Source organism: Narcine bancroftii, chromosome 3 (assembly GCF_036971445.1).
Source record: "Narcine bancroftii isolate sNarBan1 chromosome 3, sNarBan1.hap1, whole genome shotgun sequence".
Lineage (NCBI taxonomy): Eukaryota > Metazoa > Chordata > Chondrichthyes > Torpediniformes > Narcinidae > Narcine > Narcine bancroftii.
Genome location: NC_091471.1, coordinates 236,702,439 through 236,718,932, shown reverse-complemented (window position 1 = coordinate 236,718,932; position 16,494 = coordinate 236,702,439). Strand labels below are relative to the sequence as shown.

Here is a 16,494-nt window from a genome sequence, read left to right as displayed (position 1 = left end):
GGACATCTCTTCTTCTGGGTAGGGACCACTCAAAATTCAAGGTTTTGATTTATTGCCAGAGAACATGTATCACATCACATACAACCCTGAGATTCTTTTTTCTGTGGGAGAGTCAGAATTACCGCTTATTAGTAGTGTAAAAAACTGTACACAACATACACACGTAAACAAATAAAGAAATGTAAACAAACTGACTGTGCAATGCAGAGAGAATTTTAAAAAATCAATAAAGTATAAAAGTACGAGTCCTTAAATGAGTCCCTGATTGAGTTTTTTGTTGAGGAGTCTGACAGTGAAGGGGGAGCAGCTGTTCCTGAACCTGGTGGGGCAAGTTTTGTGGCCCCTAGACCTCTTTCCTGATGGCAGCAGCGAGAACAGAGCATGTGCTAGGTGGTGCGGATCCTTGATGACTGCTGCTGCTCTCTGACGTAGATGTTTTCGATAGTGGGGAGAGTTTTGCCCGTGATGTCCTGGGCCATGTCCGCTACCTTTTGCAGGGCTTTACACTCAGGAATGTTGGTGATGGTATGGGGTGGGTGTGATGGTATGGGAGGGTGTGATGGAACGTGGGAGTGTGTGATGGAATGGAGAAGATGTGATGGAACATGGGAGAGTGTGATGGAATAGAGGAGGATGTGATGGTGAAGGAATGGGGGAGAGTGATGGTGATGGAATTGAGAAGGGCGTGATGGAACGTGGGAGGGTGTGATGGAACAGGGAGGGTGTGATGGAAAATGGGAGGATGTAATGGAATGGGGAGGGTGTAATGGAAAATGGGAGGGTGTAATGGAATGGGGAGAGTATGATGGAATGGGGTGGGTGGGAGGGAGTGATGGAACGTGGGAGGGTGTGATGGAATGGAGAAGGGTATGAAGAAATGGGGAGGGTGATGGTGATGGAATTGATGAAGGTGTGATGGAATGTGGGAGGCTGTGATGGAATGGGGAGGCTGTGATGGAATGGGGAGGGTGTGATGGAAAATGGGAGGGTGTAATGGAATGGGGAGGGTGTAATGGAATGGGGAGGGTATGATGGAATGGGGTGGGTGGGAGGGAGTGATGGAACGTGGGAGGGTGTGATGGAATGAAGAAGGGTGTGAAGAAACAGGGAGGGTGATGGTGATGGAATTGAGGAAGATGTGATGGAAGAGAGGCAAGAGTGTGATGGAATTGGGAGGGTGTGATGGAACGGGGAGGGTGTGATGGAATGGAGAAGGATGTGATGAAATGAAGAAGGTGTGATGGAACAGGAAGGGTGATGGTGATGGAATTGAGGAAGATGTGATGGAAGAGAGGCAAGAGTGTGATGGAATTGGGAGGGTGTGATGGAACGGGGAGGGTGTGATGGAATGGGGAGGGTGTGATGGAACGTGGGGGGGTGTGATGGAATGAAGAAGGTGTGATGGAACGTGGGAGGGTGATGGTGATGGAATTGAGGATGGAAGAGTGTGATGAAATGGGGGAGGGTGACTCTGACACTGGGACAGGGTTTAGAAGTATACAGGAACTCAGGGCTGTCACTGATGAGTACCTGGGATTCTGGAGCTGGGAGTAATTCCGGGGAATTTCCATCAGAGTGCTGGTATGTCTTACCTGATTGCTTGTTTGTGAAATTCCCAAAAGGAAAATGAAGTCAGCCAGAAACAAGGAGATGCAGAGGTTGATGTGGATCCTGCCCCGTGTTTCCATCTGAGGCTGGCAAGTACAAAATGTGACGATCGCCAAGAACAGACACAGCAGCGAGATGCTCAGCCCAAAGTATGTGATGAGTTGTAACTCAAACACTTCAGGAAGAACCTGTCAATGCAAAAGACCAACATTGATCCTGGATTATTCAACCTACACACCCGTTTTCACACTTCACCACTATCACCATCAGGAGGGACAGGATGATGGGATCTCCACTAACCACGACGAGCTGCTTCCCATCTTGCTCATATCTCTTGCTCAGGGCAAAACATGCTAAAGCTGGCCAGTGGCTATACTTTGTAAGGAGTTTGAGGAGATTCAATATGTCACCAATACTCTTGCAAACTTCTACAGGTGGAGAGCATTCTGGCTGGTTGCATCACTGTCTGGTACAGAGGCACCAATGCTCTGAAAAAGAAACAACTCCAGAGGGTTGTTAACTGTGACATCACAGGCACCAAGTGTCTTCAAAAAAAGCAGCCTCTATCCTCAAGGAGTAAACCATGAAAATCTGCAGAAACTGTGGTTGAAGTTTCTCCAGCTCTGCATTTTTCTCAGTCCTCAAAGACCCCCACCACCCAGGCCTCTTCACTCTGCTACCATCAGGAGGGAGGTCCAGGAGCCTGAAGACGAGCACCCAGCGTCACAGGACAGCTTCTTCCCCTCTGCCATCAGATTCCTGAATGGACAACGAACCCCAGACACGGCCTCATGTTCTCCTATTTTTGCACTGATTTATTAATTTTTGAAATATAATTTTATAGCAACATTTGACTCTGCTACCACAACACAATGAATTTGTTGACATGTTCAGATTCAGGACGACTTGAGAGAAGAGCTCTCCTCACTCCGATCCATGACATTGTCCCTATTTTTGGCTGTTTCAGGCAAGCATCCTTCTGATTTGGTCTCACGTTGTCTGTGGAATGTGTCCCTCCAGATCGAACACCAGGATGTGAGCTCCTCATCCTGAATGCCTGCTGGATCCGAGCTGGACCAGCTGAGTTCCTTTGAATGTCCTGGCCAATACTTCATGCACAACCAGCTCCATTAAAACAAGGATCTGCTGTTGGTGGCGACCTTCCTCCATTACAATTGGCTGCATTCCAGCTCTACAAAACTTCACCACTGACTGTTCAATTCTAACTGATACCCTGAGCCTGAGGTGCTGCTGGAGGCTGAAACATGAGGGGTATTTAAGAGACTCTTGGACAGACACATAGTGAGAGGGTTACAAGGTAGGAAGGGTTTAGCTTTTTTTTTAGTAGGAATATATAAGTTGGATCACTGAAGGTCGAAGGATCTGAACTGTGTGTATTGTTCTGTTCTAGAAATTAACATCGATTTCATACTACACTATGTTTTGTATTCTCTCTTTCCTCCCTGCCCTGCTCTCCTCACTCCACTTGACTCTTTGCTCCATGACTCCCCCTGCTCGCCATGGACACAGGTCTGAGAGAAGAGATCCAACACACCTACCTTTAGTGCCATCAGTATAGCGAAGCTGGAGAGGTGATGGGCTTTGCAGGTAGTGTGAGAACTATTGTACCCCACCAGTTCACAGCCCTGGGAAGACCAGTGGAGGTCTTTTGTTGTGTGATCCCAGTAGACACAGGTTATGTTAAAATTGTCCTTGTTGCTCTGTGGAAAATGAAGGAAACTAATTAGTGCATTAGTTCTTGGTGAGGTTTTCACCCTGGAGATGGTACAAGGAGGACTGTGTCCCAAGTGAGCGCACTCCATTTCCTGTCATTTGCCTTGGGACATTTGGTTTGCAAGGGGAATGCAGGCCAAATCCTGAATGGGCTCCATCCAGGAGTCCAGTATAAGGAGTTGCCCATTTTAGACCGAAAAGGAGAAACCTTGATAACCGGTTGGAAATTTTGGAATTGTTCATTACTCAGGCTTGAGAAGAATCACTAGGGTGCACCCCAGGGTTGCCTCACCATCAACAATGATGAGTAGCATAATAGAGAATTTAAAAAGAAATTAGACATGCAGCACTGTAACAGGCCAATTCAGCCCTATGAGTCCGTGCCACCCAATTTACACCCCAATACATATTTGAACCGCAGGAGGAAACCAGAACCCCTGGAGAAAACCCACACGGTCATGGGGAGAACGTACAAACTCCTTACAGACAGCACGAGGTTCAAAACCAGAAGTGGAAAATCTCATGAAATGGTGTGCGAGGAACAACCTGAGTCTCAACGTGGACAAGGTGAAGGAGATGATCGCGGACTTCAGGAAAACCAGGAATGACCACCCTCCACTACACATCAATAACTCTGTAGTGAAGAGAGTGGAGAGACCCAAGTTCCTTGGAGTTCACTTAACCAGTGACCTACTGTAGACACTCAACATCTCCTCACTTGTCAGGAAGGTGCAACAGCGACTGCACTTCCTGAGATGCCTGAAGTGGGCAAGGCTACCGGCCACCATTATGTCAACCAGGAGGGAGGTCCAGGCCAGCTGCATCACAGTGTGGTACAGTTGCTGCAGAGAAATGGATCGGAGGTCAATCCACAGAACCATAAGAGTGGCAGAGAGGATCACCTGGGTCTCCCTCACCCCCCATCGACGTGATCTACCAGGATCATTGTCTGAAGAAGGCGTGCAAAATCACTGAGGACCCTTCCACACTGTAGACAGCATCTTTCAACTCCTCCCATCATGGAAGAGATGCAGGAACATCAGAGCCAGCACCACCAGGCCGAGGAACAGCTTCTTGCCACAGGCAATGAGAACGCTGAACAACCAAAAGATCTGCTCACACTGACCCTCTGAGACTCTCATATACATGAAACAATATTTATATGTATAGATGAATACTTGCCCTGTATACGTGTATTGTGTATCTGTACATGTGTAATGACTGTTTGTGTGTCTCCATGTTTTGCACTGAGGACTTGAGAATGCTGTTATGTCGGGTTGTACTTGTACAATCAGATGATAATAAACTTGACTTGACTTTACACATTGGATCTGAGGGGCAGACGTGATGTCCCCAACCATCCCAAATCCCCACCCCAGCTGTCCTTCAAGACCATGAGAACTCTCTGCTGAGACCAATCCACACCTTCATGGTTCAGGCCTTCATCTGCGTGGGGCTAGACTCAGCAAGGATCTCATTGGGAGTAGAGTCACACTGACCTTGTTGTGGAAGAAGGTGAGGACTAAGGGTTCAGTGACGAAGCTGTTCTTCATGTTGCCAATTACCATGGTTATCACTTTTGAACTCAGTTTCACCTCCTCATGGCCAGGCTTGGTTTCATTACACAAAAACTCATCCAGGTCCTTATGAACAACCAAGGCGGCAGTGGGCAGTCGACCTGAGTGCGGGGTGGAAAGAACAGCATTAGCACAGTCATCACTTGCCAGCCCAACCCAGGAGCTAGGCTTTTCTCACCTCACGTGAGCCCAGAATTGATCCATCCAGAGGCAGCGAGTGTCAATACATCGTTTTGTCCGGAACCACCACACGTCAGACTGGTGGTCGTCAGAAACCCCCCAGAAACAATTCGGGATGTTTTGAGTACAGCCCTTCTAGTCTGTGCTGAACTATTATTTTGCCTGGTCCCAATGACCTACACCCAGTCCATATCCCTCCATACCCCTCCCATCCATGTACCAGTTCAAATTCTTCTTCAATGTTAAAATTGAGTCTGCATTCATCACTTCAGCTGGCAGCTCGTTCCACTCCCTCACCCCTCTCTGTGTGAAGAACTTCCCCTTCATGTTCCCCCTAAACTTTTCCCTTTTCTCCCTTAACCCATGACCTCTGGTTTAAATCTCACCTACCCTCAGTGAAAAAACCCACCTACCTTTACTCTATCTATCCCCCTCATAATTTTTAATACCTCTTTCAAATTTCCCCTCATTCTTCTACACTCCAGGGAATAAATGCGCCAAAAGCTCTCTTTACAACCTACCTATGACACCACTTTCATGGAATTATGTAAAACCTCACATTTCTCTGTGTTAAATTCTATCTGCCATTTTCCAGCTGGTCCAGATCCCTCTGCAAACTTTGTAAACCTTCCTCGCTGTCTATAATACCTCTGATCTTTGTGTCATCTGCCAACATGCTGATCTAATTTACCACATTATTATACAGATCACTGATATAGACAAACAACAATGGCTCCAGCACTGATCCCTGAGGCCCACCTCTAGTCACAGGCCTCCACTCTGAGAAGCATCATCCACCACTTCTCCCACAGAGCCAATGTCTAATTCAGTCTGCAACCTCACGATGAACACCAAGCATCTGAACCTTTCTGATGAACCTCCCATGTGGGACCTTGCCAAAGGCTTTACTAAAGCCCATATAGACAACATCCACAGCCTTTCCTTCATCTACTTTGCTGATAACCTCCTCAAAAAACTCTATCAGATTGGTTAAACTCGGTGTACTATGCACAAAACCATGTTGACTATCCCTAATCAACCGACTATCCAAGTACAGTAAAACCTGGTATCTAACATCTATGGAAATTTGTAGATGAAAAGGAAAACATGAAATTCTGCAGACATTGTGGTTGAAGTAAAAACACGATGCTGGAGAAACTCAGCAGGTCAAGTAGTGTCCTTGATATAGCAAAGGAAAAGGTGCAGAACCAACGTTTCGGGCTTGAGCCCTTCATCAAGGTGTGGAAAATGTCAGCAGGTATCTGAATAAAATGTGGGGGGGGTGGGGAGAAGGGGTGGTCGCAAAGGCAGGAGGTGATAGGTGGAGAAGGGAGGGAGGGCTGGATGAATAGAGAGGGAAGGAGAACTGGAAGGGAGAAGGGAAAGGGGAGAGGGGGGTGGGGAAGAGGAGAGCAGGTTAGCAGAAACCAGAAAAGTCAATGGTAATGCCATTTGGCTGGAGAGGCCCAGACGAAAAATCAGGTGTTGTTCCTCCAATTTATGGGTGGTCTCGGTGGGACAGTACATAAGGCCATGGACAGACATGTGAGTAGGGGAGTGTAACACAAAAATTAAATGGTTGACTACTGAGATCCCTGCCACTGATGCGGATGGAGTGAAGGTGCTCAGCGAAGCCATCTCCCAGTCTGCGCCTGGTCCCTCTGATGTAGAGAAGACCACAGCGGGAGCACCAGATACAGTAAATCAATCCTGCGGATAACAAGTGAAGTGTTGCTTTGCTTGAAAGCTCTGTTTGGAGGAGGTGTGGGTGCAAATGTGGCACCTCCTGCGGACACAGGGGAGGGTGCTAGATTGGTAGATGCTGGATAAGTGAACTTGTCGGTTGCTTGAGGTTGCTGGTTGCTTGAATTCCTGATGCCAGGGGTTTTATTGTATGTATATTCTATCTTTCTTTTAATATTTAAAACTAGGCAAACAGTACAGTAACAAGCCCTTCCGGCCCATGAGCCCATAATGCCCAGATACTTCAGTTAGAAAACCTTCCAGTAATTTACCTACTACTGACATCAGGCTCACCGGCCTGTAACTTGGTTCGGGTGCCTGCTGACATTTTTCTCACCTTGATGAAGGGCTTAAGCCCGAAACGTTGGTTCTGCATCTTTATCTTTGCTACATAAAGGACACTGTTTGGCCAGCTGAGTTTCTCCAGTGTCGTGTTTTTACTTCAACCATGGTCTCTGCAGATTTTCTGGTTTTATTCCCTTCTTTGCTGCCCTCTCTAGTGCGTCCACTTTCACGGATCCATTCCTGGATTATCCCAACTTCCTTTCACACAAAGATGCCACATAGGCTGCTCTCTGCAAGCTCTCCTCTTGCTCATCAGGATACAAAGATTCCTCAAGGCCTGTGCAATCTCCTCACGCCTCATTCAGTCACTGGGGATATCTCCCATCAACCCCAAGGGACATCAATCATGGTGCTCCACAAAAGACCCATCACCATCTCTTTCCTGACCTCCGAATGCTCCAACACATGATCCATCTGCTCTCTATCACTGTCCACACCTCTCTCGTCGGTGAACATGTGAAGTATTCAATCACTACCTCACCCTCTCCAGCTCAGTAGAAGTTCTATCAGCCAGCCATGGGCCACCAGCAACAGGCAGCTCCTGACAGCATCCCAACTCTGGAAGAGATGTGCTGTGATCAAGGCGACAGAAGGAGAAGGCTTACATTTGAGGAAGAGGAGCTACTGGGATTACAATGGCCACCAGCTTCCTTCCTCATTCACCTGACATATGGTGTTGGGCTGTGAGCACTGGTAAATCAATGCTACCCTCAGAACTTGATGGCCTTTCACTAGTTAAGGGAAAGGCGGAAACGCAGATCGCTACTCAGAGTGGCGAGGAGGTTTCTTGCCCATCAGTCTGGGACCCTGGAAGGTCACAAGCCTTTGATAGGTCACAGTATGGAAACCAGTGCAAATCTCCGTCTGAATGTTTACACCACAGTGCAGTCATCCACAATAATCATCCCCTGAGGTGAATGGTAATTTACCGGGCACTCTTCCTCCTCCCATGTCAGGATTGACCTTGACGGAATATCCCAGCACTGATAGTGTTAACGGTTCAGAGGCATTCACTTGACGCATTATTCCAATTTCTAAAATAAAGGAGTGAGGAATAAAGTTAGATAAGAAAGTTCCTCTTTCTGACGTGACTGTCATTCATATTGAAGTTCCTATCGACCATCTGATATTACACAGTAAAAACCCACAGAGATGCTGGACAAACTCATCTGTTCTCGCAGCATCAACATTTCCAACCTGAGTCCTTCCTCAAGGTATAAGCAAAAAAATCAGGCTCAGGCCCAAAATGTCGGTGATGTACCTTTACCTCCTGTGGATGGTGCGAGACTGGCTGGGTTCCTCCAGAGTTTACTGTGTGTTTTTACGGAAATCGCAGTGTCTGCAGACTTTCGTGTTTCACTGTGAAATTCATTGGGAGAGATGCAGGACTGACAAGGTTCTCAGCTCCTGAAAAGCCCTGAAATGCCTGGGTGTGTTCACAGGAATTCAATGCGGGGGAATCACCTTTTGAGAGGTTACTGATGTTCCAAGGGATAGGTAGGGTCAGTAGTCATGGGAAAGTGAGTAAGATGAATGGCTAACCAGATGTAGTACATGAACTGGGTGCACTGACTGAGGTGACTAGTGTTGACTGCAGGGAGGATGACTGCTTGTGTCTGGCTCAGGAGTTCAGTCCCGGTTCACCAGTAGAAGCAGTGGCAGAGAGCATGTCTGTGGTCCATTAGCACTTTACCAAACGCGTCCATTGACATCCGTTCTTCACGCTGGCTCGAAGGAGCTTCCACTAAAGACATCATCATGCTTTCAGTTTCGTCCAACAGCTGAACTATATTTTCGAACTGAGGAGATCCTCTGTTGACTGTTGACATGCTTTGGTAGAGAGTTTGTATCTCACATGCACTTATACACTGTGAACAGAAAGGGGTGAAAGATTGAGGAAGCAAGCAGTTGTTTGAACATTCCTGGTTCTACTCTGAAGAAATCAGTAATAGTGGACGGAAAGTATTTTGCTGGGAAGTCAGTCACTAGTGGAGGGGCTGCAGGGATCTGGGACCCCTGCTCTTTGTAATTTTTATAAATGACCTGGATGAAGAAGTGGAAGGATGGGTCAGTAAGTTTTCAGATGATACAAAGGTTGGAGGAGTTGTGGATGGAGCTGAAGGTTGTCGAAGGTTACAACAGGATATAGACAGGATGCAGAGTTGGGCATGAAAGTGGAAGATGGATTTCAATCTGGATAAGTGTGAGGTGATGCATTTTGGAAGGACAAACCAGAAGGCTGAGTACAGGGTTTTTGGTTGAATATTTAACTCTGCGGAAGAACATAGGGACCCTGGGGTCCAAATCCATACATTGCTCAAGGTCACCATGCAGGTTGATAGGACAGTTAAGAAGGCCTATGGGACGCTGGGCTTTATTAGTTGGGGGGTTGAGTTCAGGAGTCAAAAGGTCATGTGGCAACTCTACAAATCTCTGGTGAGACCACGCTTATTGTGTTCAGTTCTGGTCACCTCATTACAGGAAGGATGTGGAAGTTATGGAGAGGGTGTGGAGGAGATTTGCCAGGATATTGCCTAGATTGGAAAATACTGTCTTGTGAGGCAAGGTTAGCAGAGTTGGGACTTTTTGGAGTGAAGAAGGATGAGAGGAGACTTAATGGACATCTACAAGATTCTGAGAGGCATAGATAAGGTGGACAGCCAGCATTTTTATCTCAGGGGACACATGTACAAAGTGAAGGGAGGGAAGTTTAGGGGAGATGTCAGGGGTAAGTTTTTTTACACAGAAAGTTATGGAGGGACTGGGATGCATTACCAGGGGTGGTGGTGGAGGCTGGAAGGGTTAGGGTTAAGGCATTGGGGGTATTTAAGAGACTCTTAGACATGCACATGGATAGAAGGAAAATAGAGGGTTCTGGGGTAGCGAGGTTTTAATACTTTAAATTATTTTCATGTTAGGAATGTATAGGTCAGCACAACATAGAGGGTCAAAGGGTCTGTACTGTGAGGAAGTTTTCAATGTTCCATACTGGCATCTCTGTAGATCAGTGGAGCTCCCAATACACGAGTTGAAGGACATTGTGGATTATTCCCAATGCATGCCATGATTGCACTGGATCAGGCCGACTCCTGCTTCTGCTTCTTGTGTTCTTAAACCTTCACATCAACCCCATCCTGATTCAGGCCTCGACCCGTGAGGTTAACAATTCTTTCAACCCCCACCCCCCAGATACTGCTCTGCCCACCCAGTTTCTCCAGGGAAGGGAACAGAGGTGACCTTCAGGAACCTTCTTCCTGCATTATGGCACAATGACGAAGTATCTTTGAAGTGTGATTCTTTGTGGAATCCTGGCCAAACCCAACATCAGTAAAGCAGGGCACCTGGTAATGATCACCACACTTCAGGTTACAGGATAAGTACCAAGCACAATGTTCTCCATTGGAACCTTTCAAAATAATGTCATGTCTGTGAACCATTCATCCTTTTAAAACTGTATTTGTGCCTCACAATCTCCCATTCTCATCAAAAAGCTTGAATTTTTAGAACATTTTCTCAGAAAATAAGGAATATTTTAAGATACATAGTCTTTAAATTGGAGAACTAGATTCACATTAATTCTCTGTCCAACCCAATCTCTTCTGGAAGACAGACAGTGTGGATGAGGGCAGATACCCAGATAGTGGGTGTTGAGGGGAATTATCAGCAGACGCAGCCTGGGACATCATGTTGCAGTTGAATAAATATGAGTCAGGTTGCACTTGGAGACTTGTGGTCACCACGTTACTGGAAGGATGGGGTAGCAATGGAGAGCGCGCAGATGAGAATCTCCAGGATGCTGGTTGGAAGGGAGGGTTGAAGTTATGAGGAGGGATTGGATAGGTTGGGTTTATTCTCTTTGGACTGCAGGGGGCTGAAGGGTGACCTCATTAAAGTTTATGAAAAGATGAGGGGTAAAAAAATGGTGGAATCTTTCACCTGGATAGGGGAGAGTAGGGCTTAGGGCACAGGTTTAAGGTGAGATGGGGAGAAATTTAAAGGGGATCAGACAGATCTGGAATGAACTGCCATGGGAAGTGTGGAGGCAGATACAATTACAGCATCTGAAAGGCTTTTGGACAGGTGCAGTAAAACGCCTGGTGTCCGGAATTCAAGCAACCGCAAAATAAATCGCAGCAAATAAATTAAAATCATTAAAATAAATAAGAATAAAATAATAGGTAAAAATACCACAAGTTCTAATTGTAAAAGTAACTCATAAACCTTTGGTGAAGGTGGGGGAAAGAATTCAGCCAGCGGAGGGAGGGCCTTGGTCAGGCTTTTGCTTGTAGCAGTGTTGTGTGGAACAGTGATGGTGTCGCTCAAGGTGAAGAGCTGGTTGATGCCGCTCGCTGTTGGGGTGACTCTCTTAAAGTGTCTCCTTATCCCTGCTTAGTAACAAGTCACCCAGTCAGAGGCTTTATCTGTAAGCTTGAGGGAGGAAGGGGTTTCATTATCTATAATATTATTGTTCATCTTTTGGGCGGCTCCGGGGATGGGGAGGAACCTGCAGATGCAGCGATGGTTAAATGTTTTCAAAGAATGTGACTGAAAATAAAGTAAATGCTTTAATGTTTATATATTCATGCAGGTGAAGTTTGTACAGTGTAAGGACAGTCTAGTACTTTTGGTTTTTAAACTGTTTATTATTAATGAAGGTGTTAGGCATTGTAAGAGTAGAGTCTCAAGCAACGGGAAAATACATTTAACTGGCATCTACCAAACCCCAGAGGCGCTGGATACCAGGGGTTGGACTACACAGTAGCCAGCCATTTCAGTTCTGTGTCACACTCCCAGATTCACATGTCTGTCCATGGTCTCATGAACCATCCCACCAAGACCACCCATAGATTGGTGGAACAACACCTGATTTTCCATCTGGGCCTCATCGACCTTTCTGGTTTCTGCTAACGTGCTCTCCTCTCCCCTCCCTCCTTCCCTTCCCCTGCTCTCCTCTCCCCTCCCTCCTTCCCTTTCCCTGCTCTTCTCTCCCCTCCCTCCTTCCCATCCCCTCCCTCCCTTACCCCTGCTCTCCTCTCCCCCTCCCTCCCTTACCCCTCCCTTTCCCCAGCTATCCCAATTCCCCTTTATCGCTGCTGCCTCCTCAGTTCCATCTCCACCTATCACCTCCTGCCCTTGCGACGTGACCACCCCTCCCCACTTTGTTCGGATGCCTGCTGACATTTTCCCGTACCCAAGCCCGAAACGCTGGTTCTGTATTTTTACTGCTGCGACATAAATGACTCTGTTTGAGTTTCTCCAGCATTGTGTGGTTGTACTGTACCTGTTTTTTGCTGCAGGTTCCAACATCTGCATGCCTCTACAATGTAGACTGAGTGGCCAGATGTGAGGACTTACTGTGCTCAGATTGGTTTTCTATAATAGCTGTGACTACACTTTAACCACCCATTAAAGATACCAACATCTTGCTGCTATATGAGGTGCTACAAAAATGCAATTTCTTGTTCTTTGGTTGTGGCACTTACCACGTGGTCAGGGTCTACGGGTCTTTGACCATTTTGCCCTGCATTTGTCAGGCAGGATCTTTCACAATCTGTGGTAAACAAGCCATACATTAATGTGAAGGGTTGAAACAGTTTTGCACTCTAATCCCCCACCAGTGAGCTTCTGAAACATCCATGGTCTCAGTTTCACCTTCTGAGGTTTTGAACTTTACTGAGAGCATTCCTGGGAGATTATCCTCCATATGTTAATAACAGCATGGTCCCCAATAAACTCCAGCCCCAGTGATGTTACTAGAGAGTTAAAGTTCAGATTTTCTCTCTGAATCACAGAGTGAAATAACCATATTGGCAGCAGAGAAGGAGATGTTTGTATCAGACAGCAGGCAGGAATTGTACCCTTGGTTGGGGTTTCTTTGCCTGGCACCTTTGGAGGAGACTGGGAGGTGAGGGGGTCACTGCTGTCAGTGGAACCCTGACCACTGAGGACAGGCCATGGGATGGTGGAGTTGGTGTGGAGGGGCCTGTTGGGGCAGGACTGTTGAGGGTGGGGAGGCCTACTGTACTTCCAAGGTATGGCCTCGTCCGCAGAATGTGTGAATGATGAGGTCGGGTTTGGGCTATGCTATGGATGGAGGGGGAGGGGGTGGGTCTTCACCACAGCTAATCCTTCTGCACACAGTGGCTTCTACCAGGCATCTTCAATTAATGAGATTGGCAGCGAGTGTCCTGGGGCCTGGAATCTCCAGTGTTGGGCTTGGATCAGAGTCCTGGAGAAACTCTAGGGAAGTAGATGGGTCCTGGCTCAACTTTCTTTCCACACAATCCTAGGGATACTTCCTTCAGTGAACTGGTCCAACAACCAATCCTGTAACCAAATCCCTAAACTCTGAGTGAAACAATTATCACCAGCGTTGTGGGTAACGCAAGTGGGGTTCAGGGCTACTCGTGAGCAGGATTGTTGCCACATCCTTACTTGTGCAGTGGTCACGGCTCCCTCCGGACAGGCAGCAGTAACTTCCAATCGTGTTCAAGCAGTTTTCCCGGCTGTCACACCTGACTGAGGTCCCCTTGCACTCGTCAATGTCTGCAAATAAATTGGAGCATCAAAGTGATCTTCCAGCTTGGTTCTCCAATGATTCAGGTAATTGATGTGTCAGGTCATCGGGAGGCTCACACTGAACCCAGAGGTGGTTGGATCAAGGGCAGGTTTAGAGGGATCTGGAAAACGGGACTACCTCAGGTTGACAACATGGTCAGCATGGATGAGTTGGGCAAACAAGGAAATCTCTGTCTCAATTTGCTTCACAGGTTACACCAGACAACAAAGATTTTGCATGCTGAACACTTCTGGGGACATTTTATGGATTTTGGGCTGCTGATCATGAAAATCACCTTAAAAATTTCCTATCATGCACCATTGTTTAAATATGACCTATTTTTGTGATTTCCTGTCATAGTTTGCGTCAACTTCCAGCAGATAAAACTATGAAGTGCAGCGTGTGATTGAAAATTCATTTTCTGCATTCACACTTGGACTTCCCTGCTGATCCTGGTGCCGCCAGTGACAAACACGATGAAAGGTTTCACCAGGACATTGCGACCATGCAGGATCAGGGAAACTGGAATCCATCAGTGCGGCCGTCTATTGTTGGACACCGACACGAGGGGCATTAGATGCTGAGTACAAATGAAAATCAGCGGCAAAATATTTTTCGGTTGGTTGAACTAACACAACGTGTCAGCATCCTTAGGTGATTAAACATGGTAGATTCAATCAAAATTAATTTAATGTTTCTCCAACTTCCTGCGTGATACAGCAAATCTGAAATTATCTTTGTGTTCAGCTTGAAGTCATCTATCACAATCCCCCAATTTTTTTTCAGGAAGCCAATTTTTGAAAAGATTTGTTGAAAAATTCAGTGACTGGAGGTTGGGGCTTCTTGAGGGAGCTGGGGAGCATATCAAGGAGAGTACAGGTGGGTTGGAAGAGTGGGGGGGGGTCTTCCTAACCCCTTTCTGAAAGGACTCCAGTTTGGAAAATAGTCTTCTATGGGATTGGACTTGCATATAGTCCAGATCTGGTGCTGGGCAGAGGAAGGACCTTCCTTTCCCAGTGGGAAACAGTCAACTAGTCAGAATTTTACAGCAAGATCACAAGATATAGGAGCAGAAGAAAGCCCATCAGCCCATTGAGTCTGCTCTAATCATGAGCTGATCCATCCTCCCACTCAGCACCACTCCCCAGCTTTTTCTCCCTGTAACCTTTGATGCCCTGACTAATCAAATACCAGCCAATCTCTGCCTTAAATACACCCAACAACAGTCCCAAAGTTTCACTTTGACCATTCCTGGTCCTAAAGTTTAGCTCCAGCTTTGGAGCAATGAACTGAATGTAAGTTCCCGACTGCCGTGTTGGTGTTTGCCTTCACACGTCTGTATCATTCTTTAATGGTACACAAGGCCATCTCATCAGGGTGTGCTCACTGCCCGCCCCCCCCCCCCACCCCTGAGGCCAGGGAAGCCTCTGTGGAGAAGGAACAGAGTCAATCTGCCATATTGGGCACTGACCTGAACCATTCAGTTTTTATCTCTCTCCCTGCAGATTCTGCCCGACCTGTGAGCATTTACAGTGTTTTCTGTTTTAATTTCCAAATTATCAGCATCTGCAGGAATTGGCCGTGGATATGAAGGGTTTCCGTGATATTGCCTGGTTACCTGGTGGCTAATAAATGCAATATAATGCAGGCAATCTTGAAGCAGGTTCAGACAGAGATTGAAATGTTGTGCCCAACTCATCCACACTGACCAGGTTGAGGAATAGAATATAGAGCAGGGATGTGATGTTGAGGCTTTATAAGGCACTGGCGAGACCTCACGGAGAATTGTGAGCAGTTTTGGGCTCCTCGTTTAAGGAAAGATGTATGAGAGGGCTCAGAGGAGGTTCACAAGGATGATTCTGGAAATGAAAGGAGCTTTTGACAGCTCTTGGCCTGAACTCATTGGAATTTCGGAGAATGGGGGGGATCTCATCGAAACATTTTGAATGATGAAAGGTGTGGACAGAGTAGATGTAGAAAGGTTGTTTCCCACGGTGGGAGAGTCTAGGACAAGAGGGCACAACTTCAGGATTAAAGCGGTGAATCTGTGGAATTTGTTGCCACAGGTGGTTGTGGAGGCCAGGTCATTGGGCGTATTTAGATAAAGATTAATAGGTTCTTGATTAACCAGGGCATCAAAGGTTATGGGGAGAAGGGCAGGCAGTGGGGCTGGGTGAGGAAATGGATCAACTCATGATTAAGCGGCGGGGCATACTCAATAGGCTGAATGGCCTATTTTTGTTCTTGGGTCCTATAGTCCCAAACTGACATCCCTCTTGCCCCGATCAAGTGGATGGTGGGTGGGTACTCTGCAGTGTAAGAGCCAAAGGTGGGAATAAGCAATGTCAACACTGATACAAGTCTCTTACCTTTGCAGTAAGGACGTCCAATGGTACAGTTGTTTGCTGTCATGCACAATCGAAACCCTCTTTTACAGCGACATGTATATCTACTGCTATTGGCCACACAGTCAGAACCGTACGGACACGTGTGTGAATAACAAGGGTCAGATACTGAAACACATAAAGGTGAGTTAAGGGTTTCTGCTCTTCACTACCATCTGAAACATAGGAGTGAGTTTTCCCAGACCCCTCCTGGATTCCCCTCATTCCCCCTCCACAGGATCTATTGCTATAGACCTCCCTAAGATCTTTTCCTATAGACACCCCCTCCTCACGATTTTTCCCCTTGAACCCCCTAGGATTTATTCCCCTCGACCCTCCCCGGGATTTATTCCCCTTGACCCCC

General features: G+C 46.8%; 1 protein-coding gene across 2 annotated transcripts in view; it reads right to left on the bottom strand.

Annotated features, from left to right (window-relative positions):
* The window catches only part of LOC138758346 (adhesion G protein-coupled receptor E5-like), a 52,228-nt gene that overhangs the window by 19,980 nt on the left and 15,754 nt on the right, over positions 1-16,494 (bottom strand). The window contains exons 3-10 of one of the 2 annotated variants that reach the window (XM_069927132.1): positions 16,116-16,259; positions 13,623-13,733; positions 12,671-12,738; positions 8,881-9,055; positions 8,117-8,221; positions 4,842-5,020; positions 3,168-3,329; positions 1,593-1,796 (exon numbers count right to left, since the gene is read on the bottom strand). In XM_069927132.1, coding sequence (XP_069783233.1) covers positions 1,593-1,796; positions 3,168-3,329; positions 4,842-5,020; positions 8,117-8,221; positions 8,881-9,055; positions 12,671-12,738; positions 13,623-13,733; positions 16,116-16,259 — 1,148 coding nt within the window. The remainder of the gene's footprint in view (positions 1-1,592; positions 1,797-3,167; positions 3,330-4,841; positions 5,021-8,116; positions 8,222-8,880; positions 9,056-12,670; positions 12,739-13,622; positions 13,734-16,115; positions 16,260-16,494) is intronic. The other variant, XM_069927131.1, reaches the window with a different exon arrangement.